Below are 27,318 nucleotides of genomic sequence, written 5' to 3'. Positions count from 1 at the left end.
AGCCCTTTGTAAACATCCCCCCTGAGCAAAGGGAAGGAGGTGAAAAGCATTTCCTGATAACTCCATTAAAGAATGAGGCTGCATTAACATTCCAAGTACCTCGACAAGAGATGAAAGTGGGGAACTGGAGTTCAGCCTCTCCTCGCTCCAGATGTTATTATGGGCTCCCTGAAAAGGGGTTTTGATTTCTTTTTTTGGCCGAGAGACAAAGATGTTGCCTACTTCAAACGGGGCTAATTGATGCTAATGACTATCAGATCGAGCGGGGGCCCTGCTTCCCCCCTGCAAAGGGGGAAGAGAGCCGCATTTTACAATCCCCCCATAGAAAACACCCCCCTGCCCTTCAAACCGGGCTCTGCTTCGGGCGCTTGTGTTTTCTCTTTGGCTGCTGCTGCTTCCCCCCCTTCCTTTTCCCCTCCCTTCATCTCTTCTGTCCCCTTCTCCTGGGCTCCCCGCAGCTCTCGCTTGTTTGCCCATGAGAAATTTCACACCTCGGCTCGCTCGGGATTCCCGGCTCCGTTTCCAGCCCTATCCCAGCATCCAATGGAGGAAATCACCCCAAAGACCCCACCAAGCACATAGGAAAACGTGAGAGGGATTTGGGGCCGCTGTAATGCAGGGCATGAGCCCTGCTGCAAGGGAGGAAGCAGCTTCTCCACCCAGAGCATCCTTTCTGTCACGTCCTATAGGGAGAAGGTGGATCCGTGTTGCTGCTTAGGCAGGCGTGTGCTGGTGATCATAAGGATAACCAGCGCAGCATTACCATCATAAGGAGTCTGGAATCATCATCTCGTGCCTTTTTCTCCCAAAACCATATAAAATTAGCTTAAAAATGGGATTCAGCACATTAACCTTTAGCCTTGTGACAGACTTTTGCAGCCTTTTCTCCTGTGATAATCCATAGTCATAGGAAATAACCATGGGGATTAGAGCAAGCTGCTCTAGTGGAAGGTGTCCCTGTCCATAGCAGGAGATTGGACCTGGATGAGCTTTAAGGTCCCTTCAACCCAAACCATGCTGTGATTCCATGCTAATCCAATCATAAAAAGGCAATGAGGAGCGTCCCCAAATCACATGGCTCCTGGAGGTGGTGATTTGCTCTTTTCCAAGCTGAATCCTACTGAATCCTGTAAAAAGAGGGGAATGGGAATTTGCCTTCGTTGCAAAAAGAGGAGCATGGGTTTCTCCCTGGAGGATATAGAATCCCAATCTGGTTTGGGTTGAGGAGACCTTAACTCCCATTCAGCTCCAACCCCTGCCACGGGCAGGGACCCCTTCCACTGGAGCAGCTGCTCCAAGCCCCTGTGTCCAACCTGGCCTTGAGCACTGCCAGGGATGGGGCAGCCACAGCTTCTCTGGGCACCCTGTGCCTCAGCACCCTCACAGGGAAGAGCTTCTGCCTTAGATCCAACCTGAACTTCCCCACCTCAGGAAGCTCAGCATCCTCACAGGGAACAACTTCTTCTTTATCTCCAACCTGAACTTCCCCTGTTTCACTTTGAACCCATCACCCCTTGTCCTATCACTACAGTCCCTGATGAAGAGCCCCTCTCCAGCATCCTTGTAGCCCCCTTCAAGACACCGAATACAGAATAAATGATACATATCAATACAGAATCGATACAGAATATTAGTAATACAGAATACATAATACCTAACTGTTTCTTCATCCTAAAGTCTAGAAAAGAGAAGGAACTCAGGGTAGCAGTAATTGCGTGTGCAGGGTGCTGGGTACCAGGCTGCTGGGTACCAGGCTGCTGCTCTGCCTTGGCTTTGCCACCTTCAGCCAGATGCTGGGGAGCTGTAGAGCTCCATAGCAAGGTGCTGCTGTCGGGAGCTCTTGGCAAACCCCATCTCTCCTGTTTGCAGCCGGATCCAGCCACTTTTCCTTCTGGATCCTCAGCCACTTGCAGTGTGTCCCATTCTCAGCCCCAAGCTGTGCAGAGGACAGGAGCGATGCCACAACACTGTCTGCACTTTGGGGGTCTTATACAGCAATGGGAGCCCTGGCTGTAGGTGACAGGAGTGTGCCCAGCCCCATGTGTCCCCCTGCAAGAGCCCAGCGCAGCAACAGCCACCAACTCCAGGGATATCATAGGATCCCAGCCTGGTTTGGGAAGGAAAGGACCTTAATGCACATCCAATTCCAATCCCCTGCCATGGGCAAGGATACCTTCCACTAGAGCAGCTTGCTCCAAGCCCATAGTTGCTTTGTAGCTGAGTGCTCCCCACCTTGATCCACTGATGAAAGCAGGTATCAGCATGGGATGGACATGGACTTGGGAAAACATGAGTTTCCTTAACTGATGTTATCCCAGAAGCTGGCCTGCAGGGGAGACCACCCTGATCCTCATCATCCCTATCACCTTATCCCATCTTTTGCTTGTCAGACCTCTTGGGGACCTGATTCAACATGTCCATGCCATGGAAAACCTGCGGAATTCCAGGGTTGTGCTTTCTGCTCCGGGCGAGAGCATCTTTTCTCCCCCAGCCCAGACAGCCAATACACACCAGAGCCGCCCTTCAGACACTGCTCCGGCCTGCATTGTCAGGTTAATTTGGGATAATGGCCTGCAAAGCACCTCAGCCCCATCCAGGTCTCATTAGCACTTGATAATATCAGGCATCCTGAGAGGAATTACAGCTCTTCCCCCTCCTCCCCAGGTCACGGAGCCCTGCACCCGTATCCCTGGGGATGGGGACAGGACTTGCTCCTCTTAATGCCAAGCTTATGGGGCAAAGCACCTCTCCCCCCATAGCCTCAGGGGTTTCCTGTCCTTCATCACCCGGGATGATAATGGCAAGATCGGAATTCAGCTGCAGGGAAGCCAGCCAGGGCTGGGGCAGGATCCATAGGAACATGTCCCCAATCCAAGCAATGCTCTTCTTTATCACCTCTGGCCTCTTATCTCAGCCAGATGTGAAACGAAGGAGCGGGACCTGCTGCATCCCAGCATCCTCATCCTCCCCGGCTGCTGGGAGCCTCATGTCCCTCCAAATACAGCTCGTGTTGAGTCCATGATGGGGCTATACCCAACTGACAGCAAAGCGTTGGTGACCCCAAAACTCAGCTACAACCCTTTGGAGGATGCTCCCCTCAAGCCCAGCCCTGAGCATCCCGTTCCCAGGAGTCGCAATCGCGAGTATGAAGAGCATCCCGAAACCAGGCATTTAAAATTAATTGGGAATTCTGAACAAACTGAGCATTGAGGCATCCCCGATACGGGCCCGAGAGCAGGATCAGCCCCTGCTCCTGCAATTATCTTCTTTCTCCCGCATTGTTCTCTCCTAATGAGGAGCCTAATGACCAAAGGATGGTTCATAAGTGGTTCCCAGACTCTCCTTGCCCAGGGCAAACACCGGCTACAATAGGATCACAAATTGTAGGGAGAAGCCCCGGCTGATCACATCAGAAACGGTGCAGGGATTTATCTCTCTGCCTTAACAATAACAGTATGTTCTTAATCGCCACTCCAAAGGGACAGCTAGCAGGGGATCTGCCCGGCCTCATCATTAAAACCTGGCAGCATCTTTGCTAGCGCTGCCCCTTTGTTCATCTCGCATTATTCCAATGCTCCGGCCCCGTTAATTCCTCTCCATCTTATTAAATCAATAGAGATGCAGTGGGGGAAGGATGGGGCAGAGCGAGGGTCGGATCCGGCTCGGCTTTTGGCAGGGATGTGGAACGGGATCAGACCTGGCCCGCAGGAATTGAGTGATGCCATCGTGTATCCGTGTATTCCATGTCCGAGGCTGTGATGGGGAAACTGAGGCGCAAGAGCATCCCAGCACAAGTCAGCCCCAGGAGGAGGTTTTAACAGGGCTGGGGAGCACTTTATCCCTTTGCCAGTCCCAGATGTCCCTGTGGGATCCCATATTCATCCCATTCCATCAGGAATTACTTGATTTAATGACTTCACGTTTAAAAGTCAAACCCCACCATTGCAGAGTGGCCCCAGTGCCCGAACTCCAGTGCCCCCCATGAGAGCCCAGCCTAGGCTGGCATTGCCACAGGGCTGAAGGCTTCTGTGCCACAGCCCCTTTGCAAAGGGGGAGATGATGCAGTTTGCACCCTTTTGAGGCTGTGTCAAAGCAGCTTGTTCCACCGAAATGAAGCAGACTGGTTTCTGGCAGCTCCTGCCGTGAGCACAGCTGGGAAGGGATTTCCTCCCAGTCTGCCCAGTTGACATCCTGGTCCAGAGCCCCCTGTTTCTGGTTGTAGCGTTTTAAGCCAGGATTTTAAACCCCAAAGGTTTTGGCCCCTGCAGTGCTCACCCCATGTGAGGGGTCTCTTTAACTGCCTGGTTTCCCACTCTATTTCCAGGCAGATCATCCCGTTTCATCTTTACTTTCATGGAATCCCAGCCTGGTTTGTGTTGGAAGGAACCTTAAATCCCATCCAGCTCCAACCCCTGCCATGGGCAGGGACCCCTTCCACTGGAGCAGCTGCTCCAAGCCCCTGTGTCCAACCTGGCCTTGAGCACTGCCAGGGATGGGGCAGCCACAGCTTCTCTGGGCACCCTGTGCCAGCGCCTCAGCACCCTCCCAGGGAACAGCTTCTGCCTAAGAGCTCAGCTCAGTCTCCCCTCTCTTGGGCAGGTTCAAGCCATTCCCCTTGGCCTGTCCCTACAGGCCCTTGTCCCAAGCCCCTCTCCAGCTTTCCTGCAGCCCCTTTAGGCACTGGAGCTGCTCTGGGCTCTCCCCTTCAGGAGCCTTCTCTTGTCCAGGCTGCCCCAGCCCAGCTCTCTCATGCTTCCAGCTTAGAGTTTAGTGCAAAGAATCGGTGCTTTTACTCTTTGAGCAAGGCAACTTGTGACAAGCTCATCCCAGGACTGCAAAGATGGGATGCTCTGGCATTTCCTCCCATTGCTCTGATGTCTTGTTTTATCCCCACTGACACCAGCCCCGGTGGAGCCGTCAGAGCTGCTCAGCAGCCTCGGGAATGTCATTTGATGTTTCAATCCAGAATTAAAGGGGAGGGGGAAGCAGGGAAACGCTCCCTGCCCATTTAACAAGATTACACGATGAGATGGAGCCTGGAAACATGCACGGCCGAGCCGGTGCCCCGTGTCCAGGTCAGGTCGGGCTTTGCCTTGAACCTCCTTGGACCATCCTCAGCACATGATAATCCCATTTAGCATCCGTCCCCCCCCAGTAAAACAGAGCATGATGGGGCCATCAGAACGGGGGTCCCAGTTTGGGAAGGGATGGAAAAGGTGCCTGGGAAAGGGGCTGGGTCATAGGGATTGAGGGGCTGCAGCACCCAAACCTCAACCCTACTGAGTAAACTCAGCTGGTGCAAACAAACCACGTCCGTCGCCATGTGCTCAGCAGGAGTAATCCTGGCAGGAAGGAGGGCAGGGAGGGGGACACAGAGGACCTGTGTGCTGCAGATCCACCCCCTAATCCGGGAAAAGGGATAACTTCCCCTATCTCCATCCCATCCCATTTACACAGCCACCCATTTGCACCTATTCACCAGCGCCCTGTTCATCCCTAAATCATGCTCTCATCCGTGTTATCCACACAGAGAGCAGGGTGAGCAAATAGCCCATCCCAATGCATCCATCCACCCTCCTGTCTCACAGCCTACCTGTCCTCCTGCAAGCCCTTTCCTTACCTATGGAGCTGAGATGTGCTGGGGAGGGCTCAGCATCTGGAGCAGATATCCCTTATCCTCTTGGTGAGGCTGCTTAATTCTCACTCCCATATAGTTATCTGCCACTGAAATCCAGCTCTGCTTTACAGACAGGTGAAAAATCAGCTTTCCTTTGGAGGGGAATGGGATACACAAGGATTGGGAAGGGACTTGTGGTGTCTTTGGGATGCGTATGGGCTGTGGGTAAGGACACACAGCTCTTCCTCTGCACATCTTTCCTGTGGGGTGAGAGGAGCCAAGGCTCTGTCCCAGCCGGGCTGATCCAACCCAAGACCTCTTGGAGCATCTCTCTCCCTTATTTTCCATAGTGCCAAATTGCTGCAGCTGGGTTTGATCCCAATCCATGTGTCCTGGTGGAGCTGCCAGGCAATGGGCTGAGATGCAAGAGCTGCACTGGGCAGGAAGATGCCTCTAATGGGAGAAGGGAACTGCTTTCCAGGGTGCCAGGAGGGCATAAGATATCCCAACTGCATCCAGCTTTTCCACAAACCATCAACTCCATCCCATTACCAGGGCCAGACGTGGGGTTTTGGCCCTTCTCATCCCTTCTGGAGCAGTCCCCAGCTGCTTTGTGCTGCAGATGCGCTCCCTTCCCACCCTAAGGAACCTCAAATCACTGGTGAGAGCCTTCCTCTGATCCCATTGTCCTGTGGCAGGTAGGAAAGGGAACGGAGCCCATTGCACCCCCAGGGACCAGTGAAACCCTCAAGGATCATCACCCTCCATGGGAAAAGCCCAAGGTGCCAGAGGAATTAAACGTGGTTTAATTCATCTTCAATCAAGCCCAGCAGCTTTAATTAAAGTCATTTTCCCAGTGGGATGCTGCCCATAGAGGGGTCTGAGCCAGGCAACCACTGGGGAGCATCCCTTGGAGCAGGGATGTGTTCCCTGCTGCCTGCCCCACAGGATCCCATAAGGGATTAAAGGTGTCCTGAGAACAACTTAACTCTGGCAATCAGCTCAGCCCCTGGCTGGGACATATTAAACATCCCCTAAGCCCTGTTGGCTCGGAGCTGATTGCAATAAACCCGCCAGCATGTGAGATTAGGGGCTTCAAGCAGCAGACATGGGAAGACACCGGCACAGTTTGGGCTCTTTGAGTCCCGCTGGCTAATCCTGGCTCTGAAGGCAGCCGGGACAAAGGGAGCTTCCCTCCCATCATCTCCTTGGCCTGGCACATCCTCTTCTTCCTGAGCTGTTCCTCTCTCCTTGCTCTGTTCCCTTCTTGCATCGTCCCCTTTTCCTTGCATTATCCCTGTCTCCTGGCATCATCCCCTTCATCTGTCATCCCCTTCTCCTTGCATTGTGCCCCTCTCCTGGCATCATCTCCTTTTCATTGCACTGTTCCCTTTCCATCCATCATATCCTGTTCTCATCCCCTTCTTGCACTCCTGGCATCATTCCCACCTCCATGCACCATCCCCTTCCCCTGCTGTTGCCCCCTCTCATGGCATCATCTCCTTCTCCTTGCACTGTCCCTTCTCCTTCCATCATTCCTGCCTCTTTGCCTCATCCCCTCTCCTTGCATCATCCCTTCTCATGCTGTCCCCTTCTCTTTGCACCATCCCCATCTTATATTACCCCTTTCTCTTTGCATTGTGCCTTTAACTGTCCCCTCTCTCCCTGCATCACCTTTCACAGCTGCTCAAAGAAACCATTCCCTGAATCCCTTCACCCTCCAGCCCCAAGCAGACAAGGAGGAAAACCACTGTGGAGGAGCTGGTGCTGCCTGGATGAGCACCCAATGTCCCCACTGATGCTCCTATCTAGGAGCCCCAGGGATGCTGGGACTCGCTTGCTTTGCATCCTTGCAAGGAGCAACCCAGCTCCCATGGAACACGAGGACCAAACCTGTTGGATTCCAGTGCCTAAAGGGGCTGCAGGAAAGCTGGAGAGGGGCTTGGGACAAGGGCCTGGAGGGACAGGCCAAGGGGAATGGCTTGATCCTGCCCAAGAGAGGGGAGACTGAGCTGAGCTCTGAGGCAGAAGCTGTTCCCTATGAGGGTGCTGAGGCGCTGGCACAGGGTGCCCAGAGAAGCTGTGGCTGCCCCATCCCTGGCAGTGCTCAAGGCCAGGTTGGACACAGGGGCTTGGAGCAGCTGCTCCAGTGGAAGGGGTCCCTGCCCATGGCAGGGGTTGGAGCTGAATGGGATTTAAGGTCCCTTCCAACCCAAACCGTTCCAGGATCCCATGTGTTGTCCCTCCTGCTCCTCCTTCAAAGACGAGCCCAAGGTTTGCATAAATAGTTTATTTCCCACTCCAAAATTCCTTGCTCCCATATATATTATATCCTCTCCTTGCCAACTATGATACATCCATGTAATACATGGAAAAGTGCCCCCAAGGGGCCATTCAGCAGCTCTGTGCAGGTGCTGTCCCTGATCCAAGGCAGGATCCAGGCACTTCATGTCCTCCATTGGGAATCCCTTCTCCTCCTGCCCATGGTGGCTCTGCCAGCCCAGGCTCCTCTATGGAGTGGCCAAACCCATTGTGCCCAGTTTGGGTTGTTGCTCTTCCAGGCTTTGCTCCCTCCACTTGATCCTCTGGTTTGGGAACCACGCTTTCACCTTAGGAAGAGGCAAACCTTGGCTTTCAAACCTGGTTCTCCATGGGCATGGTCTGCCAAAGCCCCATAGCTCCATCAGTGCCCACTGTGTCCCTCAGGATGCAGTATGATCCCTGGAACCCTTGAGCTGAGCCTGCATTGGCCAGTTGAGATCCTTTAGATGGACACTAGCTCAACCCCTCCTCATGGACCACTTTGTGCCTCAGTTTCCCCATCCGGCACCCATTCCATATGAACTATGTACAGTTACTGCCCTCATGGCTGAGGGACATGGCCCACATCCCACCTATTCCCACCCGGTTTGGGATCCCCCTTGGAGCTGCTGGTGGGGCAGATGGGATCTTACCTGCTCCTCAGTGGGGAGCTTGTCTTTGGAGATGGGCAAAGAGCTCTTGGACATCAGGAAGCCTGGAGGCGAGGGAGAGAACTGGGATCAGGGTGGAGAGGAGCCCTTGGATGGGTCCCCTTTAGAGTGGGGTCCCCCCTTGGAAGGGATCTTCCCATTTAGAAGTGGTCCCTTTCATGGGGTCCCTTTGAAGCGGCAGAAGGTTCCCGTTTGCAGAGGGTCTCCTTGGAGAGGTGGATACAGATCCTCATGCAGAGAATCCCTTTGGAGGGTGGAAGGCAACCACCATGTAAGAGATGATCCCATGTGAGATATGGATTCAGGTCCCCATTTGGAGACATCCCCATGGGAGAAGTGGATAGGGATCCCCCCAGAAGAGATCCCTTTGAGTAGGGTCCCCCATTTAGAGAGGTGACCGAAGGCCTCTTGTTGGAGCTATGAAGGAGGTCCCCAGTTTGGAGATGTCCCCATCAGGACTTGTTCCCTCTGGGATGATCCCATCAGGGATGCCCCATCAGGGATGCTCCAGGCTGCAGCTGTACCGGTAGCTCCGAGCGGAGCACGGGGGGCAGAGGGAACCAGATGGGTCTGGGGGGGGGGCAGCAGTGGCACCTCCCAGGGCTGGGGGGGGGGCCCAGTTTGTGCCTATGGGCCCTGACATCCATCGGGGTCCCCTCCATGTCCCCCTGCCATTGGCCTGGGGGTCCCCTCCATGGCCCTATGCCCTCCATGGGGATGTCACCCCCAGGTTCTCCTGATGTCCCCCCATATATTCCTGCCTTCCATAGGGATGAAAGGAGATGGGTTTGTGAGCAGTGATCCCCAGTTCCATGCTTCCATCCCTCTTGGATCCCCACATTAGTAACATACACACAGCATCTTTCCAGGACAGGATTTTCCCACCTGGCTCTTCCAGCATCCCCACTTTATCCCATTTGGTCCCTGTTTAGCATCCCAGCCAGCACAGGGATGCTGAGCACCCCCAGCCATGGGGCACCCCACTTCGGGGCAGTGATTTGCTGAGCTCCATCAACCAAAGGGAGAGGAATAAGGAACAAACCAAGGGAAAGAACCTCCTGACCCAACAAACAGGCTCCTGGAGCAGGGCAGGGGCCTCCTGCCTTTATCTCTCCCATTTCAAGACCAAATAACCCCAAATTTGCTTCTCCTTCATCTTTGTACCCCCATCCTATGTCCCTCTGCTATTGACTGGGGTGTCCCCCCTCCGTCACCCCTGCACTCCATAGGGATGTCCCCTCCCATGTCCCCCTGCCCTCACTGGGGATGTACCCCCATATCCCTCTGCCCTCAAGGATGTCCCTCTCCTTGTCTCCCTGCCCTCCATTGGGGTATCCCCTCCATGTCCCCCTGCCTTCAGTGGGGTTCCCTGCTCCTGGTGTAGAGATTCCCATGTATTCTCCTCCAGTCCCCCACCCAGGATGACTTTGACCCTAAATCCTCAGGCAGGAGCATCCAGGTACCCAGGGCACATCCAATGCCACCCCAAGGCCACCATTGTCTCCCTGACCCCATTGCACCCCCATGCACCCCACTGCTTGGGGGGGGGGGCCCAATCCACCAGTGAGGCCATGGGGCAGGACATGGGATGCTCCAAGAGGCAGCAGCAGAGGTGTGGGGCTCCCCCCTCTCTGCTGATGGGATTCAGATGCTCATTAGGGGCCGAGATTCCTAAAATCCCGCAGCTTTTCCTAATGAGCTGGGAAAAGTCACACCTCAGACCGGGCCCGGCAGGGAGCGAGCCCCGGTCAAAGGACTGCACTGGGGCTTGGGGTTTATGGGGGAGGAAATGGGGCACGGGGGAGTTGGGGGGCTGGGACCCACATCTGCACTGCAGCAGACCCCGCGTTTGGCTTTCATAAGGTCCCAGCACACGCGTGTGGAGGTCCCGAAGCTGGGAAATGATCCCAAAGGATCACTGAGGAAGTCATTATGGGGCTCTGGTCCATATGGAGCATCCTCTGCAGCTGCGTGGATGGGGATAGGAATGGGGACCCCCCCGATCCATGGTACCAGGGTGCATCCGAGACAGGCAAAGGCTCCCCAGATGGGCACCATGCCACACTCCCCAGCTCATCTTGGGGCCTTCACCCCATAGCCACTGCGTTGGGGGCAAATAAAGACCCTTTTGGGGGTACAAAGATGAAGGAGAAGCGAATTTGGGGTTATTTGGTCTTGGAATGGGAGAGATAAAGGCAGGAGGCCCCTGCCCTGCTCCAGGAGCCTGTTTGTTGGGTCAGGAGGTTCTTTCCCTTGGTTTATTCCTTATTCCTCTCCCTCTGGTTGATGGAGCTCAGTAAATCACTGCCCTGAAGTGGGGTGCCCCATGGCTGGGGGTGCTCAGCATCCCTGTGCTGGCTGGGATGCTAAACTGGGACCAAATGGGATAAAATGGGGATACTGGAAGAGCCAGGTGGGAAAATCCTGTTCTGGAAAGATGCTGTGTGTATGTTACTAATGTGGGGGTCCAAGTGGGGTGGAAGCATGGAACTGGGGGTCACTGCTCACAAACCCATCTCCTTTCATCCCTGTCCGTATCCACACCAGGGCTGTGACCCCAGGGATGGCTCCTGCCTAATGCGGAGCCAAACTTGCCCCAAGGCAGCAGTTCCTGAGCTAATGAATATCAATGGTGCTCCTTAGGCCTCCGTCTGGGCTGGTGTGGATTGTGTCTGGGAGCAATGGGGCCTCCAGGGTCACCCCCATGTCCTGGGGAGCCTCAGGGTGAGCCCAGACCCACAGGACCCCCCTTTGTGTCCATCCCTTGTCCTGCAGCATCCTTGGGTCCATCCATCCCATTTCCCAGTGTTTCCTCCCCAGAATCCCTCTGTGTCCCATTGCCAATGCACTGGGCTGGGCTGGGGAGGATGTGGACACCCAGTTTACAGGGAAAAGGGGAATTTTCTCCCAATTCAGCTTATTGGGAAAACCATGAAGTATTCGGACAGCCGCTGCCATCAAGTGGCTGAGGACGATGCAGGCCTGACCTATGTCCCATGGATCTTATCTGCATCCCATCACCCAGTTAATGAAACCCATACATTAACTTCCTTGCTTGTTGGCAAAGGTCTCAGCACCGGATTTGGGATGCAGAGTGAAGCCCTCCCTTAAGCATCCTAAGATATGCGGCTCCGCTGCTTGTCTCCATAGACCTGACCTGGCTCTAGGGACGGTGTTCCAGCAGGATTCAGTGCATTGGTCCATGCCAGCCCCTGTTTTATGATCCAAAGGGAATAACCCCAAGGAAAACCATCATTCCTATGAAAACCCTGCAAGGGATTGACCTGAGGAACCCCTTGCTCAGGAGCTTGTGGTGATTGAGAGCTTCAGCAAAGGAGTTACTGCAAACAACAGCATCCATAGCTGCATGATCCGGGTTCAAATGCACTGTATCCCAGACTGGAGCATCCTGCAGCAAAGACGGGTGGCTCAGCGATGGGATGGGTCCCTCCAGGTTGGAATGGGTCTCTCCAGGTTGGGATGGGTCCCTCCACGTTGGGATGGGTCCCCCCTCCATCAGCCAAGTGGGTTCTAGAAATGCCTCCATGAACTGAAGCAGGGTGGCCAAGTTTGCCTTCAATTCCCTAAAGGTTTTGCCTCTTTCCATGCACCTGAAGGGAACCTGATGGGGTTTTCTTTCCATCACCTTCCTCGTTCCTGTTTCATGGTGGTTTAGAGCTGTGGCTCATGGGATTTGTGGCTAAGGCCAAATCCTGCCCTGTTGATGCTGCTTTGGTCCTGCTCCTTATGGGCTCTTTTGGATGCTGGCAGCAACTTCCAGCATAAACTCCAGTGTAATTCCCAAAGGCTTCCAAATGAGGAGCAGCTCTGGCCCACATGGACCCCGAACCAGCCCAGCAGCAGGAATCCCAGTTGGCAAACAGCACTGTTAGTGAGTATCCAGTTAGCAGGCACCCCAGCTGGTGGGCATCCCAGTTACCTGGCTTCCCAGTTAGCCAGTATCCCAGTTAGTGAGGATCCCAGCTGGTGAGCATCCCAGTCGGTGAGCATCCCAGTCAGTGAGCATTCCAGTTACTGGGCTTTCCACTTAACGAGCATCCCAGTGAGTAAGGACCCCAACTGGTGAGCATCCTAGTTAGTGGGCATCCCAGTTAGTAAGCATCCCAGCTAGTGGGCATCCCAATTAGTAAGCATCCCAGTTAGTAGGTATCCCAGTTAGTGAGCATCCTAGCAACAGGCATCCCAGCAGCAGGCTTTCAAGTCAGTGGGCATCCAAGTTAGTGGGTATTCCAGTTGGTGAGCATTCCCAGTAGCAGGCATCCCAGTTAGTGAGCATTGCAGGTACTGAGCAACTCAGCTACCAGGAATCCCAGCTTCCAGTTAGCAAGCATGGTAGTTAGAGGGCATCCCAGTTAGCGAGCACCCCATTTATCAGGGATCCCAGTTAACAGTCATCGCAGGGAGCACAATTCCAGCCAGCAGGAATTCTCCCAGTTACAGAGAATCCCAAACACCCCAATCAATTAGCTAATGAGTGGGGATGCCCCTTAGTGCAGAGCCTGCCGAGGGGATCGTTACTCACCGGGCATCCCAGTTTCAGGGATCCCAGTTAGGGAGCATCCCACTTTGTGACGGCCCCAGCTGGGACGTACCCAACTGGCAGCATCCCAGTAGGATCCCGACGGGATCACAGAGGGGACCGGGAGGGTCCCGGTGGGTCCGGTCGGGGCTGTTCCGCCTCTGACCGCCAGAGGCCGCTGCCCGACCGCGCTGCGCACGGAGACAGCGGCTGCGGCACCGGGACGGGACAGGGATGGGGAACAACGGGATGGGGACACTGGGATGGAGGACACCGAGATGGGAGACACTGGGATGGGGACACTGGGATGGGAGACACTGGGATGGGGACACTGGGATGGGAGACACTGGGATGGGGACACTGGGATGGGGGACACTGGGATGGGAGACACTGGGATGGGGGACACCGGGATGGGGGACACTGGGATGGGGGACACCGGGATGGGGGACACTGGGATGGGGGACACTGGGATGGGGGACACCGGGATGGGGGACACTGGGATGGGGGACACTGGGATGGGAGACACTGGGATGGGGGACACCGGGATGGGGGACACTGGGATGGTGGACACTGGGATGTGGGACACTGGGATGGTGGACACTGGGATGTGGGACACTGGAATGGGAACACTGGGATGGGAGACACTGGAATGGGAACACTGGGATGGGAGACACTGGGATGGGGACACTGGGATGGTGGACACTGGGATGTGGGACACTGGGATGGTGCCTCCTGATATGAGACATCAGTAGTGGTTACACACCGGGCTGGGACACACTGGGGTGGAACTGGAGAGCGGGGGACACTGGGATGGGGGACACCGGGATGGGAGACACTGGGATGGGAGACATCAGGAGTGGGACACACTGGGGTGGGACAGGAGAGTGGGGGACACTGGGCTGGGAGGCACACCGGGATGGGATACTCAGGGCTGTGGCACACCAGGCAGGACAGCAGGGTGGGACAGTGGGATGAAGGACACTGGGCTTGGGAAGACTGGGATGTGGGACACTGGGAGGGGGAAGTGGGATAGGACACACTGGCATAGGAAACACCAGGGTGGGACACAGTGGGCTGGGACAATGGGATGGGGGACATTGGGGTGGGACAAACAGGAATAGCACAATGGGCTGGGACACTGCAGGGGATTGGATGTGCTGGGATGGGACAAACCGGGGTGGGACATCAGGATGGGCCAAAACTGGGCTGGATCCTGGGGCTGCCCCAGGGCAGGGCCAGGGGCTTGGGTGCTGATGTGGAGGAAGGGGGGGACGCTGGGATGAGCTCTTAGGCAGAAGCTGTTCCCTGGGAGGGTGCTGAGGCGCTGGCACAGGGTGCCCAGAGAAGCTGTGGCTGCCCCATCCCTGGCAGTGCTCAAGGCCAGGTTGGACACAGGGGCTTGGAGCAGCTGCTCCAGTGGAAGGGGTCCCTGCCCATGGCAGGGGTTGGAGCTGGATGGGATTTAAGGTCCCTTCCAACACAAACCAGGCTGGGATTGTGGGATTCAAGCCCGATCCCATCCAAGCAGCCAAGGGCACACCAAGGGCACCACCACCTCCCTGTGTGCCCAGAGCAGGGGTGGGTTCAGGGTCTGAAATCCACCCGGGAGCTTCATCCAAGCTGCCTGGCTCCAGCTGAGCCACATGAACCGCATGGGATGGCTCCATCCACAGCATCCCACTTGTTGGCTGATCCCAAGGAGAGCAAATTCAGCCCATCTCTAACCAGGAGAGCACACGTGAGCTGCAACCAGCCCCAAAACCCCATTTATCACCCCAAAAAGGGCACTGTCCTGGTCAACACCTTAAGGCCCATCCTATGGGACAACACCAGGTGGGGGCAATGGGAAGGTTGATGTTTGCCCTTCCCCATGGGGATGAACATGCATCTCTCTGACTTCCTTGGGGCTGGAATGTTGGGGGGCGGGGGGTTGGAGCATCCCCACATCCCCCCTTTTAGCACTCCCATCTGCCCCCCAAAACATGGGAGCAGCTCAGACCCCTCCCCATCCATCTGCCCATTCGGGAAAGTCAAAAGCAGTGTCATTGCCAAATCCAGAGGTGCCTGTGGAATTGATGGAGCCGGATTTCCACCCTTATTTGTCAACAAGGCTGCTTGGCCTCCCCCCGGCCCCGCAAAGCCCCCTTAATCTCCCATACAATTGCAGTTTGCTCTGCAAACAGCTTTGGGGGGGCTGGCGTGGGGTCTGCATGAGAAACGGGTCATTTGGGGGTGGCCGGTGATGCTGCGGCTAAGCCGGGAGTGAATCCCGGCATCCCGAACGCCGGATTGAAGCGATTCCGAAGCAATTGCCCTTCAATAACCCTAATCCTCGGCTCTAAATGGGGGGGGTTTAACTCCTGCCCATTCTTCCCACCTTATTATCTATTGATTGACTTTTAGAAAGGGTAATAACATCAAGAGATTGATGCTCTGAATCCCGCCCGGAGATCAAATGGAGCTGAGGGTCCATTTGCTATGTGGGATCCGATGGATAAAGCCCAAAGCTTTGATTCAACCCCCCCCATCCCATCTCCCTGCAGCAAAGAAGAGGGCGAAGGGGTGATGGGGGGCACAGAGACAGGGATAATGGGGGGGGATTGTGGGAAGCAAACAATCAGAATACAAGCAAATCATTTCTCCTCTCCCCCCCCCCAGATGCCTGATAAAGCCCCAATCCCCCTTCCCCTCGCTGATAACGCCTCTCATTTCACTGCAAGGCCTAAAAATGCCATTTCTAAGCAAAACAGGGCACTGCTTTCCCATAGACAGCTCCTGATAAACGTCAAAGGGGGGGGGGGGGGAGGTTTGTTCTTCCTTTTTTACCTGTTTCCCCCTCATTTTCGCTCTCGTTTCGCGCAGGGAAATGCCCCCGGAGCTACAAAGGCCAATCCAAGGAATAGTTTAGTCAAAATAGGCAAGCGGCGCTCGCAGCCAACTTCCAAATTAGCATTTTGAGGGCAAATATGCAGCAATTGGAGATAATGAAGGCTGATTATTCAATCCAATGAATGTTAAATAGGCAGCGAGGCCGCCCGGGCCTTATCTCACCCGCTTCCCATTTATTGGAGTTGAGTTTAGTTTTAATCGTTTCCCATTTGAACTCTTGATTTGTCTTGGTTTCAGCCTCACCCGCATCCCCCCCCCCATTCCCTGCATCCCCCTCCTGCCATTCCTCTGCTGCACGTTGGGATTTAGTGGTGGGGAAACACCATCCATCACTGTTGTAGCTTGGGGTTAGGGGTATTCTGCTTGTACCTCCCAGTGGAGTAAAGGGAGGGTTGGTGATGCTGTTAAATGTGGGCCGTGGGTCCATGCACTGCACTGGGGGTGCTTTGGTGGTGGCTTGGATCTAAGGCAGAAGCTGTTCCCTGTGAGGGTGCTGAGGCGCTGGCACAGGGTGCCCAGAGAAGCTGTGGCTGCCCCATCCCTGGCAGTGCTCAAGGCCAGGTTGGACACAGGGGCTTGGAGCAGCTGCTCCAGTGGAAGGGGTCCCTGCCCATGGCCATGGAACTGGAACTGTATGGGATTTAAGATCCCTTCCAACCCAAACCAGGCTGAGATTCAATGTTCCTGGGATTCAATGTTCCTGGGATTCCCATTGCTGCTGCAGAGATTTGGGGTGTTGCATCCCCAGCTCTTGGCTCATCCTCATCTCTTCCTCTCAATCCCAAGTGTGTTCATGTGGGTGCTGGTGCAGTTGCTCCCACCTTGAGTCTCAGCACCCATCATAAATCCCAGCCTGGTTTGGGTTGGAAGTGACCTTAAAGCTCCTCCAGTTCCATGGCTACGGGCAGGGACCCCTTCCACTGGAGCAGCTGCTCCAAGCCCCTGTGTCCAACCTGGCCTTGAGCACTGCCAGGGATGGGGCAGCCACAGCTTCTCTGGGCACCCTGTGCCAGCGCCTCAGCACCCTCACAGGGAACAGCTTCCCATAAACCAAACCCAACCATCAAAGGGGCCCTGGATGGATGATCCCAGCACCTGCTGCCACCCCAGAGCAAATCCCAGCTCAACATCCCACCCACCTCAGAGCTTTCCAGCATCACTCTCATGTAATACAATTCCTTTGCAACCCCTGGGATGTGCCTTTCCCATCCCAAAGGGTCAGCTCCATGTTGGAAAGCTCTTGGAGGTGAACAGCATGATGGAGAGCAGCATTTTGCACCAAAAATGGGACGGGGGGAAGCAATGTCATGTCATTAGCATCATTTCCCAGCTCCTGGCTTGTGTGGTGGATGGGATTATGGGAGAGCCCTCATCTAGGATGCTGTTGCAATGATACTTAGGAGAGGATGAGCTAAAGGGAAGGAGAAGGAAGAAGCAAAAATCAACGTTAAACACAAACCAAGGATGAAGGAAAAAGGCAAAATTTAAGGAAATCTTAAAATTAAAGGAAAAATTCAAGTTTAAATCCAAAATTAAAGTGGAAGCAGAAGGTAAAGCAGAATTTAACCCATCCCAGTCTGGGGCAGGACAACGTGAAGGGCACCCTCAAGGCAGTGACAGTCCTAGCGCTGCTCCTAGCCCCTTTTCCCTGTGATCCAAGAGGAGAATTCCCACCCCCTCCTTGATTCCAGGGGTAATCAAACCCCTCTTCATGCCTCAGATGTTAAAGTGTCGGTTAAATCAAAGAGGTGACTCAAAAAGAGCCGGGAAGTGGGGCCGGGAAAGGTGCAGATGGAACAAGAACCCCAATTACGGGGCCGGGATGGGAAGAGGGAGAGGAGGAGATGAGGGAGAGGAGAGATAATCAGGGAGGAGGGCAAGAAAGGGGGAAAAACAATCAAAAGAAGGCAAAATCAAAAGCAGATGCTGAGGAGGGATAAGAGGCAGCAGCCGAGCGAGGCCGGGAATGGGGCGGGTGGGATAATTGGATTTCAGTTCATCTCGGGGGCGATAAGAAATTCCCTGTGTTTTGATTCCTCTATGAAGCATATTTGAATGTCAGATTTGAATAGGGATGGGGCAGCACATCCCATGGGAAAATATACACGTTCCTGAGGGGTTTTTTCCCCCTATTTCCCACAGTTGTGGGATTTTTTGGGGGTGGAATGTGGCTCATCAGCGCTCAGGTTCCGGTCTCTTTGGGGCAAACCGGAGCAGCGCAAAGCCCCAAAAGCAAGGAGATGGGGTGCCGGGATGCCAAAGGAGCCGCAGCAATCCCGAAAGGACCATCAGGGTCCCCCGTGTCCCTGCATCCGAGCGGAACGGACACCCCCGGCCCCCGGGGAAGGGCTGTGAAGCAGAATGAAGCCCAAAGCTGGAGGTGTCCGGTCGCTGTTAGATGGGAGCGATAGAGCAGAGCAGCCCAGCCCCGTCCCATTAACCGGGCCGGCCCCGGACACCGCTTATCGCGACGGCATCAGAGCCCCGGGGCCGTGACCGTGAGCACCCGAGCCGAGCTCGGAGTGAGGGGGGATCGGGGTGACCTTGCTCCAGGGGCCGGGAATGCCGGCGTTGGGCATGGAATGGCGTTATTAGGGTCAGCGGAGGGGGTTTAATTGTGTATTAGGGCTGGGGCCCCCGCGGGGATGCGGCGTGGGAAAGGCGGATGGGATGGGAATGGTTGGTGGTGGCTCCATGAGAGCCTCGCACCGGGAATGATGCTGGGATGTCGGGAAGCTGCTCCCGTGGGATGGGGTCGGGATGAAGCAGCGTGCGAGGGGCTGGGGGGGCTGCAGTGAGTGCGTGGACACACATGGACATACATTGACACACATGCACGGCCATACACATACATGTACGGATACACAAGCACATGTGCTGGCACACACGCACATGCACCAACACACATGCATGGACAGATGCACATACACAGACACACATGTACGGACACACATGCATATATACATGAACACACGTGCAAGGACACATGCATCTGCACAGACACATACATATGTGGGTACACAGGCACATGCACACACACACATGCACAGACATACATGGATGCACATGCACAGACACACACACAAGTACAGGTACACAGGCACATGCATGGGCACATATTGGACTTAATGATCTTAAAGGCCTTTTTCGACTTACTTGATTCTATGATTCTACATGCATGGACACACACATATATGGACACACATGCACATACATGGACACATATGCACACACTTGCCCATACATAGATGCACATGGACACACACACACGTACACACACACGCACACACACACATACACAGACACACACGCACACATGCACACACGCACACACACACATACACAGACACACACACACACGCACACACACATGTACATACACACACACACACATGCACACACGCACACACACACACAGACACACACACACACATGCACACACGCACACACACACATGCACACACGCACACACACACACAGACACACACACACACATGCACACACGCACACACACACATACACAGACACACACACACACGCACACACACATGTACATACACACACACATGCACACACACGCACGCACACGCACGCACACACGCACATGCACACATGCACACACACACGCACACACACAGGCACACATGCACACGCACATGCACACACACGCACACGCACACGCACACACGCACACACACACAGACACACATATGCACACACGCACACGCACACACACACACACGCACACACACACACACGAGTACACACACGCACACACACACAGACACGCGCGCACACACACGCACACACACACAGACACGCACACACACACACACGAGTACACACACGCACACACACACAGACACGCGCGCACACACACGCACACACACACAGACACGCACACACACACACACGCGCACACACACACACGCGCGCACACACACAGACACGCACACACACACACACGCGCACACACACACACGCGCGCACACACACGCACACTCACACACACACGCACGCACACACGCACGCACACACACACGCACACACGCACACACGCACACGCGCACACACACACACACACACACACACCCCCTCGGGTCGGTATCAGCCCACAGCCGAACGGTGCACAGCTGCAGCGGTGGAGCTGTCGCGACATAGCGGGTGTGTAATCCCCGCCCCCAAACCCGTGCAAGCCCCGCCCCCAACCCCCTACAAGCCCCGCCCCCCACCTCGTGCAAGCCCCGCCCCTATCCCCGTTCAAGCCCCGCCCCCTGCACTCGCCCCCCCCCCCGCCGAGACGGGGAGCGGCCAGCAGAGGGGGAGGGGGCGTGGCCTCATCTCGGGGGGCGTGGCCCAACCCGCTCTGGGGCGGAGCTTGTTCCGGGGCGGAGGGGCGGGGTGGGGGGTGCCGGTGTCGCTCTGGCTGCGGCCCGGCTGCGGCAGCGGCTTCGGATCGAGGCTCGGCCCGGTCCGGTCCGGTCGTGTCCGGTTGGATCCGGTTCCAGCCGGTCCGGCGCCTCCCTCAGCGTCCCGTCATGGCCCTGCTGCGTGCGGCCGCGCTGCCGGCCGAGGGGTCCCCGGCCTGGCTGCCCACCCACGTCCAGGTAACGGTGGTGCGGGCCCGAGGGCTGCGGTGCAAGAGCGGCGGCAGGGCCGGTACCAGCGATGCCTACACCATCATCCAGCTGGGCCGGGAGAAGTACAGCACTTCGGTGGCCGAGAAGAGCACCGGTAACCCCGAGTGGCGAGAGGAGTGTGCCTTCGAGCTGCCCCCCGAGCCTGCGGCCTGCCCCGGCCTGCTGCTCACCGTCATGCACCGGGCCCTGGTGGGCATGGACCGCTTCCTCGGCCAGGCCTTGGTGCCGCTGGAGCCCGGCCTGCAGCAGGGCCGAGCGCCCGAGGAGCGGTGAGTGGGAGACGGGCTGCGCCACAGGGGTATGGGGAGAGGGGGGGAGTAGGGGATGGGGGTCCCAGGGTGCTCAGGGTGGGTGTCAGTGGGGCCTTGCATGACCTGCATGGGTGCTGTGGGGTCCCTGTTGCCCCAGGATGGGTGTTGTGGGGTCTCTGCTGCCCCAGGATGGGTGTTGTGGGGTCCTGGTGTGCCCAGGATGGGTGTCAGTGGGTCCATATGAGCCCAGGATAGGTGTTGTGGGGTCTCTGCTGCCCCAGGATGGGTGTCAATGGGTCCATATGAGCCCCAGGATGGGTGTCAATGGGTTCATATGAGCCCAGGATGGGTGTTGTGGGGTCCTTGTTACCCCAGAATGGGTGTCAATGGGTCCATATGAGCCTCAGGATGGGTGCTATGGGGTCTCTGCATTCCCAGGATGGGTGTTGTGGGGTCCCTGCTGCCCCAGGATGGGTGTCAATGGGTCCATATGAGCCCCAGGATGGGTGCTGTGGGGTCCCCGCTGCCCCAGAATGGGTGTCAGTGGGTCCATATGAGCCCCAGGATGGGTGTTGTGGGGTCTCTGCATACCCAGGATGGGTGTTGTGGGGTCTCTGCATACCCAGGATGGGTGCTGTGGGGTCTCTGCTGTCCCAGGATGGATATCAGTGGGTCCCTGGTGTGTTGTGGGGTCTCTGCATACCCAGGATGAGCATCCTGGGGTTCATGCGTGCCCCAGGAAGGGCAGTGGGGTGCGCTGGGGCTGTGTGCACCTCTGGGCATCACCGGCCCCATGGACACCCTGTGAGGGGGTCAGGGAGTGCCATGGGGTCAGGCTTGCCCCATGGCAGGGGCCGTGCATGCACCAAGAAGGGTGCCCCAGGGTTTGGGGTCCCTGGAAGGGTGTCCCAGGGTTTGGGGTACCCTGAGGTCTGTGTGTGACTCGGGAAGGGCACTGCAGGATGAGGGTATCACAGGGCCCGAGGATGCTCCAGGAAGGACATTGCTGTGAGTAGGACATCACGTGTGGTGTGGAGGATGGGGTGGCTCCTGTCAGCCCTGGAAGGGAATCATGTGGGATAAGGCACAGGATCCGTTCTTCCATGTGCCCCACAAGGGACCTGTCTTATCCCATGAGGGTCCCGCTGGGCTCTGTCATTCCATGGGATGATTCCATGGGCATGGATCCATCCGTGTTGTGCTTTGTCCTTGTGATGGCTGTGACCTGATTTATCCTGGAGCTGCTGCAGGAGGCTCCCTCAGTTCAGGGGCTGACCCCATCCCTGTGTTGCTTCCGGCAGAAATCCCTATTGGAGGGGATTTGCTGTTCTTCCTCCTGAAGGATTTAAAGCAATAATAACATTTCTTAGCCTTTGCCAAGCGGAGAAATGCAGGAATGTGGATGGAATTCCTTTAGGGAAGAGCTTTGCTGTGTGCCTCTGGGAGCATCCTCATCACTCTGCCATTCCCAGACCCCAGGAATTCCACTGGCTCCTTGCTCAAAGCACAGGCTTGAAGGGGAGCCTCCTCCCCAAGGCACAGCCTGGAGAGTGGGATCAGCATGGAAAAGGCTTGGAAAAGCAGAGAGACCGGTCTCATTTCCCTCTGCAGCCCGGGGGCCTCCTGCCTGCCCTAAAATGGGAGTGTTCCCATAGGAAAAGGGGCTCAAACCCGGCAGCTTTGAGTGTTTCCCCTGTGGAATGGGAGGTGGTGGAGGAGCTGGATCGGGATTCTCCAGGTCTCATTCAAAGCAGGATCGTGGCTTCAGGGCAGTTCTGATCCATGGATGCTCGGGATGAGTTGTTTTGGCACAGGAACTTTTCCATCCTCGCTGTGGTTTGGGGAGCACCAGGAGCCGGGATAGGAGCCACAGTTCCAGGAACGTTGTGCTGCTGTCAGCAGAGGTTGATGGAGCTGGGAAGGGATCAGGAGGTTGAGCCCATGGTCCTGTCTCAAAGGTCTCGCTGTCAGGGGCTGTTAATCCCATGGGAACAATGTCCAACGTGGCTGGACACTCACACCATTACTGCAGCACAAGGCAGGGGTCAGGGCAGCACAGCAGCAGAATTCCAGGCTTGTTGCTGTCTCCTTCCCTCCCTTCCTGTAGCTTTGCTTGCATAAGGAAAATGAACTTCCCCTCATGCTGTTCAGAGCCTTTTCTTCCCTTCTTTATCTCCTGGTGGAAGTGAGCCTGGAAAACCTGACAGGGAACGATCACCCTGAGCATCCCTTCACTCACCCATGGGTGGAAGCTGTTGGGAGTCTGCAGCATGGAAGGGGCTGCACTTGCTCTTGGATCAGAATCCCAAGTGCTGGAGCTTGGGAGGACTCATCCAGATGAGGACTTGGGCACAGTCCCTGGTTCTCTGAGACCTCCATAAACTTCCAACCACATTCCCATGTCTTCCATTGCAACCAGGTTTGTTTAGGAGGAGCTTTTAGTTCCAAGGAGCAAAACAGGCTCTGGGCCCACAGCATGGAGCACACCCAGGTCTGTGCAGCAGAGATAACCACTGCCTGCAAGCGAGGGATGCAGGACCTGACTCTGCCATGCACTGCTTAGGACCCCATTGCTGCTCCAGGACACGAAGCTGCTTCCCGTTGGAATGGGATCCTGCTTCCCAAAGGCCTCAGTTGTCAGTGCCCTGCCCTTGCTCTTGTTTTCCTGCTCGTTTCTGTTTGTGTGGGAACATGTGAGGATTTTCATCCGTGTTTTTCAGCCTGATGGAAAATGTTCCATCCAACTTGGCCTCTCCTTCAGGAAGCATCAGGGTGTTTCTGAGCTGCTCTGTTGAGCTCAGCATCTCTGTCAGTACAGTGTGTGGCCCAGGAGGAAATCAACTCTTGGACTTGTATAGGAGCAGCCTTTTGGGGGTATCCCAAAGCTTATCCAACACTCGGCTCCAAGGCCTGGGGCTTGGCAAGCAAAGCAGTGGTGCTCAGCATCACTTCTCCTTTTCCACTTGAGCTTCTAGTGCTTTTATGTACCACCCATCCCTTTTAGTGCCCAGCATCCATCCTGCATCAAACCCTCTGTGCTGTGGCTCTGCATGGGCAGGATGTTCCTGGTCCTCCCTTCTCCTTCCCATAACCTGTAGATCTCTGTCCTGCCCCATAGTTTGGGAGCCCAAAGCTCAGTCCAGCAGCAGGATGAGACCATGCAATGAAATCCTTCCATACTGGCCTGGCACACAGGAGATGTGGGGGCTCAGTGCATCCCCCCAAACCAAGGGCTCAGCAGAGGGTTTCTCTGTGCTCCCAAGGCAGTTATCCCTTCTGCTTCCTGACACCAGGAAGTGCCATTGGAGGCCCCTGCAGGATTCATCCTGCTTTCCCTTCGTATCCATCCCTGTCAGGGTGTTTGGGATGGGTGGAATTGACTCCAGCTGCAGTGAGCCAGAGCTTCCATCCAACACCCCTCAGGCCGTGTTATCCCCTTGGACAATGCTGTGGCATCTCTCTGGTGTGTGCTGTGGTGGGAGCTCCATTCCACATAATGCCTTTGGGATTGGACTTTGGGCCTTGCTGTAGGGATCTCAAAGGATGCTGGTGGGAAAGGGCAGTGGATATGGCAGTACCTCCTCTTCATCCCTTTCAAATCCCATTTTACTTCCCTTTCTTTCCCTGGGATCCACAATGGGGAAGGTTAAAGCCTTCCAGCGAGAAGCTCCATCTCCAGAGGGCAGAATTCCAGGCTTTGGAGCACTGGGATCTACTTAAGGCGACTGTAAGTATCAGAAGGAGCTGTGATCCTGGCTCTGGTGTTGCCTGCAGTGACTTGCAGTTGTTTGTTGGCTGCGGCCTTGGAACAGGAGTTAGAGCCCCAAACCTCCCTATAGCATTTCCCTTTCCTTCTTCCTGTCCCTTCCCAGCTTTGGGGGGGTCAGGATGGGCACAGCTCCTCTATCCTGGCAGCAGGAATGAGATGCTCTTCTCCTCACTCTCCATCAGCAGAGAAGCCACTGGGGTACAAACCCTTTCCCTTTGGGTGCTGAACTTCTCCAGCTGGAGTCCTTGAGGCCACTGGGGTTCTTCTCTCCTCCATGCCTTGATGGAGCTGAGTTCTGGGGCAGGTCTGAGTGGAAAAGGGAATTCCCATCCCTTGGACTCTGCCAGGGATGGGGCAGCCACAGCTTCTCTCATAGTGATGAACTTGTGCCGAAGAGCTCAGCTCAGTCCCCCCTTGGGCAGGTTAAAGCCTTGTCCCTACAGGCCCTTGTCCCAAGCCCCTCTCTGGGTTTCTTGTAGCCCCTTTAGGCACTGGAATACTGTCCCAAGGTCTCCCTTAAATGCATGGACATCATCAGAGCACAAGAGCATTGTGACCTGTGGGCTCATGGCCTTGGCATCTCACATGCAGTGCTTTGTGCTCTTTGCCATTCCCACCACAGCCTTGGCTTGTGGCTGCATCCCAGGGGAGATCTTCACAGCCAGGGTCAGAGCTCACTGCCTGCTCCCTGTCACACTGCAGTGTGTCGTTAAACCAAGGAGGCAGAGAGGAAACAGCTGCTTAGTGTGGGGATGGGGCAGACAGAGCCCTCTTTGCAGGAGCCAGAGGTGCTGGTGAAGGTCCTAAGGCTATGGTGCACTTCTTGCTGTGCCTTGGAAAGGCAGCTCTGAAGGGTTGTTGTGCCTGTGCAGAGCCAGAAAACACTCTGCTGTGTTGAAACACTGCTGAGCAGGGGGAGGAGAGGGCTGGGGCTGCCACAACCCAGGTCAGGATGCTCCCTGGGTGCTGGGACAGGGGCCTTGGTGGCCAGTGTTTGCCCTGCGCTGGGAGCCCAAAGGAGAGCGTGATGCTGCTGCTTCCACACTGATGGTGTTGCTCCTACCAGCCCAGTTAACCCTGTTGTCTCCCAGTTTGCAGTGCTGCTTTAAGGGGTTTAAGGCCTTTGCTCTGTTCTGCTCCAGGCAGGCTCTGCTTTTGGCCTTGTTTAAAAGCTATTCGAGCACTTTGAGCCCAGCTTTGCAAGTCTGACACCATTGGCTTTGGGCTCCTGGTGGCCAGGAGTGCTGGTCCATCACCCTGCTTCACCTTCAGCCCTCAAAAGCTGCAGATTGAGGCTTCTTTCTCTGTTTCACATGTGTTTTCCAACCCCCAGCTGCTTCTGGTTGGCTTTTCCCCTTAGAAGCTGCAGGAAAACCTCCATCCAGCTCAGAAAATACCTCAAACCCGTTGGTCTAAATCTCAGGTTGCAGATGGAGGTGGTGCTATTGCATGTGCTGAGTTCAGCTGGTGCTCAGGCACCACCTCCCTTCATCTTTCCAAGGTGATTCCCTCCTTGTTTCATGCTACTCCTTCCTCTTTGGTGAGCAGGAATGTGGAGTGGGCTCTGCTCTCCATCCTGTCACCCCCCCAAAGGATGCATCCTCATGCTGGGATGAATGGGATGGCTCAAAGGCAGCATCCACAGCAGGAGAGGATGCTCCTCATGGTTCCTGCTCCACTGTAGGAGACATCCCCATTCTTTCAGCAGAGGGAGAGCATCCGTTGCTGTGCACAACGTTTGCACTGTGGTTGCTTCCAGAGCAGGGTCTAGATTGGGTTGTTCTGCCCATCCTCTGTAGTTGGCTCATGGATGGGCTGATGTTGGTGTCCACATGGGCTCCTTGTCCCCAGTAACCCCATGGAGGCTCCTTGACATGAGGAATCCAGGGAACACCTCCCATCTTTCTACATGTACTCTATGGAGAGGAAATGGCTTTTAAATCAGTGCAGCCACCTCTCTTTCTGTCACAAGCTTGGCTGGGATGGGGGGTTTGGCTTTCCAATAGGATGGACTTTCCAGCCCAGTTGAGGGCTTGGGAGCCCCATTCCCAGAGGAGCATCCCTTGGCCTCTCCAGCTCTGCATTTCCAGCCTATGGATCTCTTCACCAGCAAATCTACAGAGGATAAAGGTGTGTGTATGAGTAAAGCAACTACTGCCCTACTGCGATGCTCTGATGTGTAACTCTTTGCTCTATTGGGTGTTTCAAGCTCGGTGGAGCCCTTGGGGTTGGTTTCCACTCTGGAGAACAGGCTCTCCATTCCCAAGCTTGTGTTGCTCCAGGTACTGGGTTCCATGGTGCTCTTCCCACCTGGAAGTAGAGAAGGATTCACAGCAGTAACAGTTCCTCCTGCCCATGGTGTGCAGCTGGGTTGGGTGTGAGGTGGTTCCCCAGGAGTGAGGGCATCAGAGGAACCTGCAGAGCAGCTCCTTGCTGTCAGTTGGGCTTTGCAAGCACAGGAGCCCAGAGGGGTTTGGGTTGGAAGGGACCTTCATAGGATCATGGGATCATCCAGGCTGAAAAAGCTCTTCAAGCTCATCCAGTCCAACCATTCCCAGCACTGCCAAGGCCAGCACTAACCCATGGCACTGAGGCCTCATCTCCACACTGTGTGAGCACTTGCAGGGCTGGTGCCTGCAG

The 27,318-nt window shown here is 55.6% G+C and overlaps 1 protein-coding gene across 1 annotated transcript in view; it reads left to right on the top strand.

Annotated features, from left to right (window-relative positions):
- The first annotated feature begins 20,449 nt into the window (after positions 1–20,449).
- RAB11FIP5 (RAB11 family interacting protein 5) overlaps positions 20,450–27,318 on the top strand; it is a 35,637-nt gene continuing 28,768 nt past the window's right edge. The window contains exon 1 of the mRNA XM_034064660.1: positions 20,450–20,927. Coding sequence (XP_033920551.1) covers positions 20,557–20,927 — 371 coding nt within the window. The 5' untranslated portion in view covers positions 20,450–20,556. The remainder of the gene's footprint in view (positions 20,928–27,318) is intronic.

This window comes from Melopsittacus undulatus, chromosome 7 (genome assembly GCF_012275295.1).
Source record: "Melopsittacus undulatus isolate bMelUnd1 chromosome 7, bMelUnd1.mat.Z, whole genome shotgun sequence".
NCBI classification, from domain to species: Eukaryota; Metazoa; Chordata; class Aves; order Psittaciformes; family Psittaculidae; genus Melopsittacus; species Melopsittacus undulatus.
Note: the sequence above shows the minus strand (reverse complement) of the source record. Positions and strands in the feature narration are given on the sequence as shown.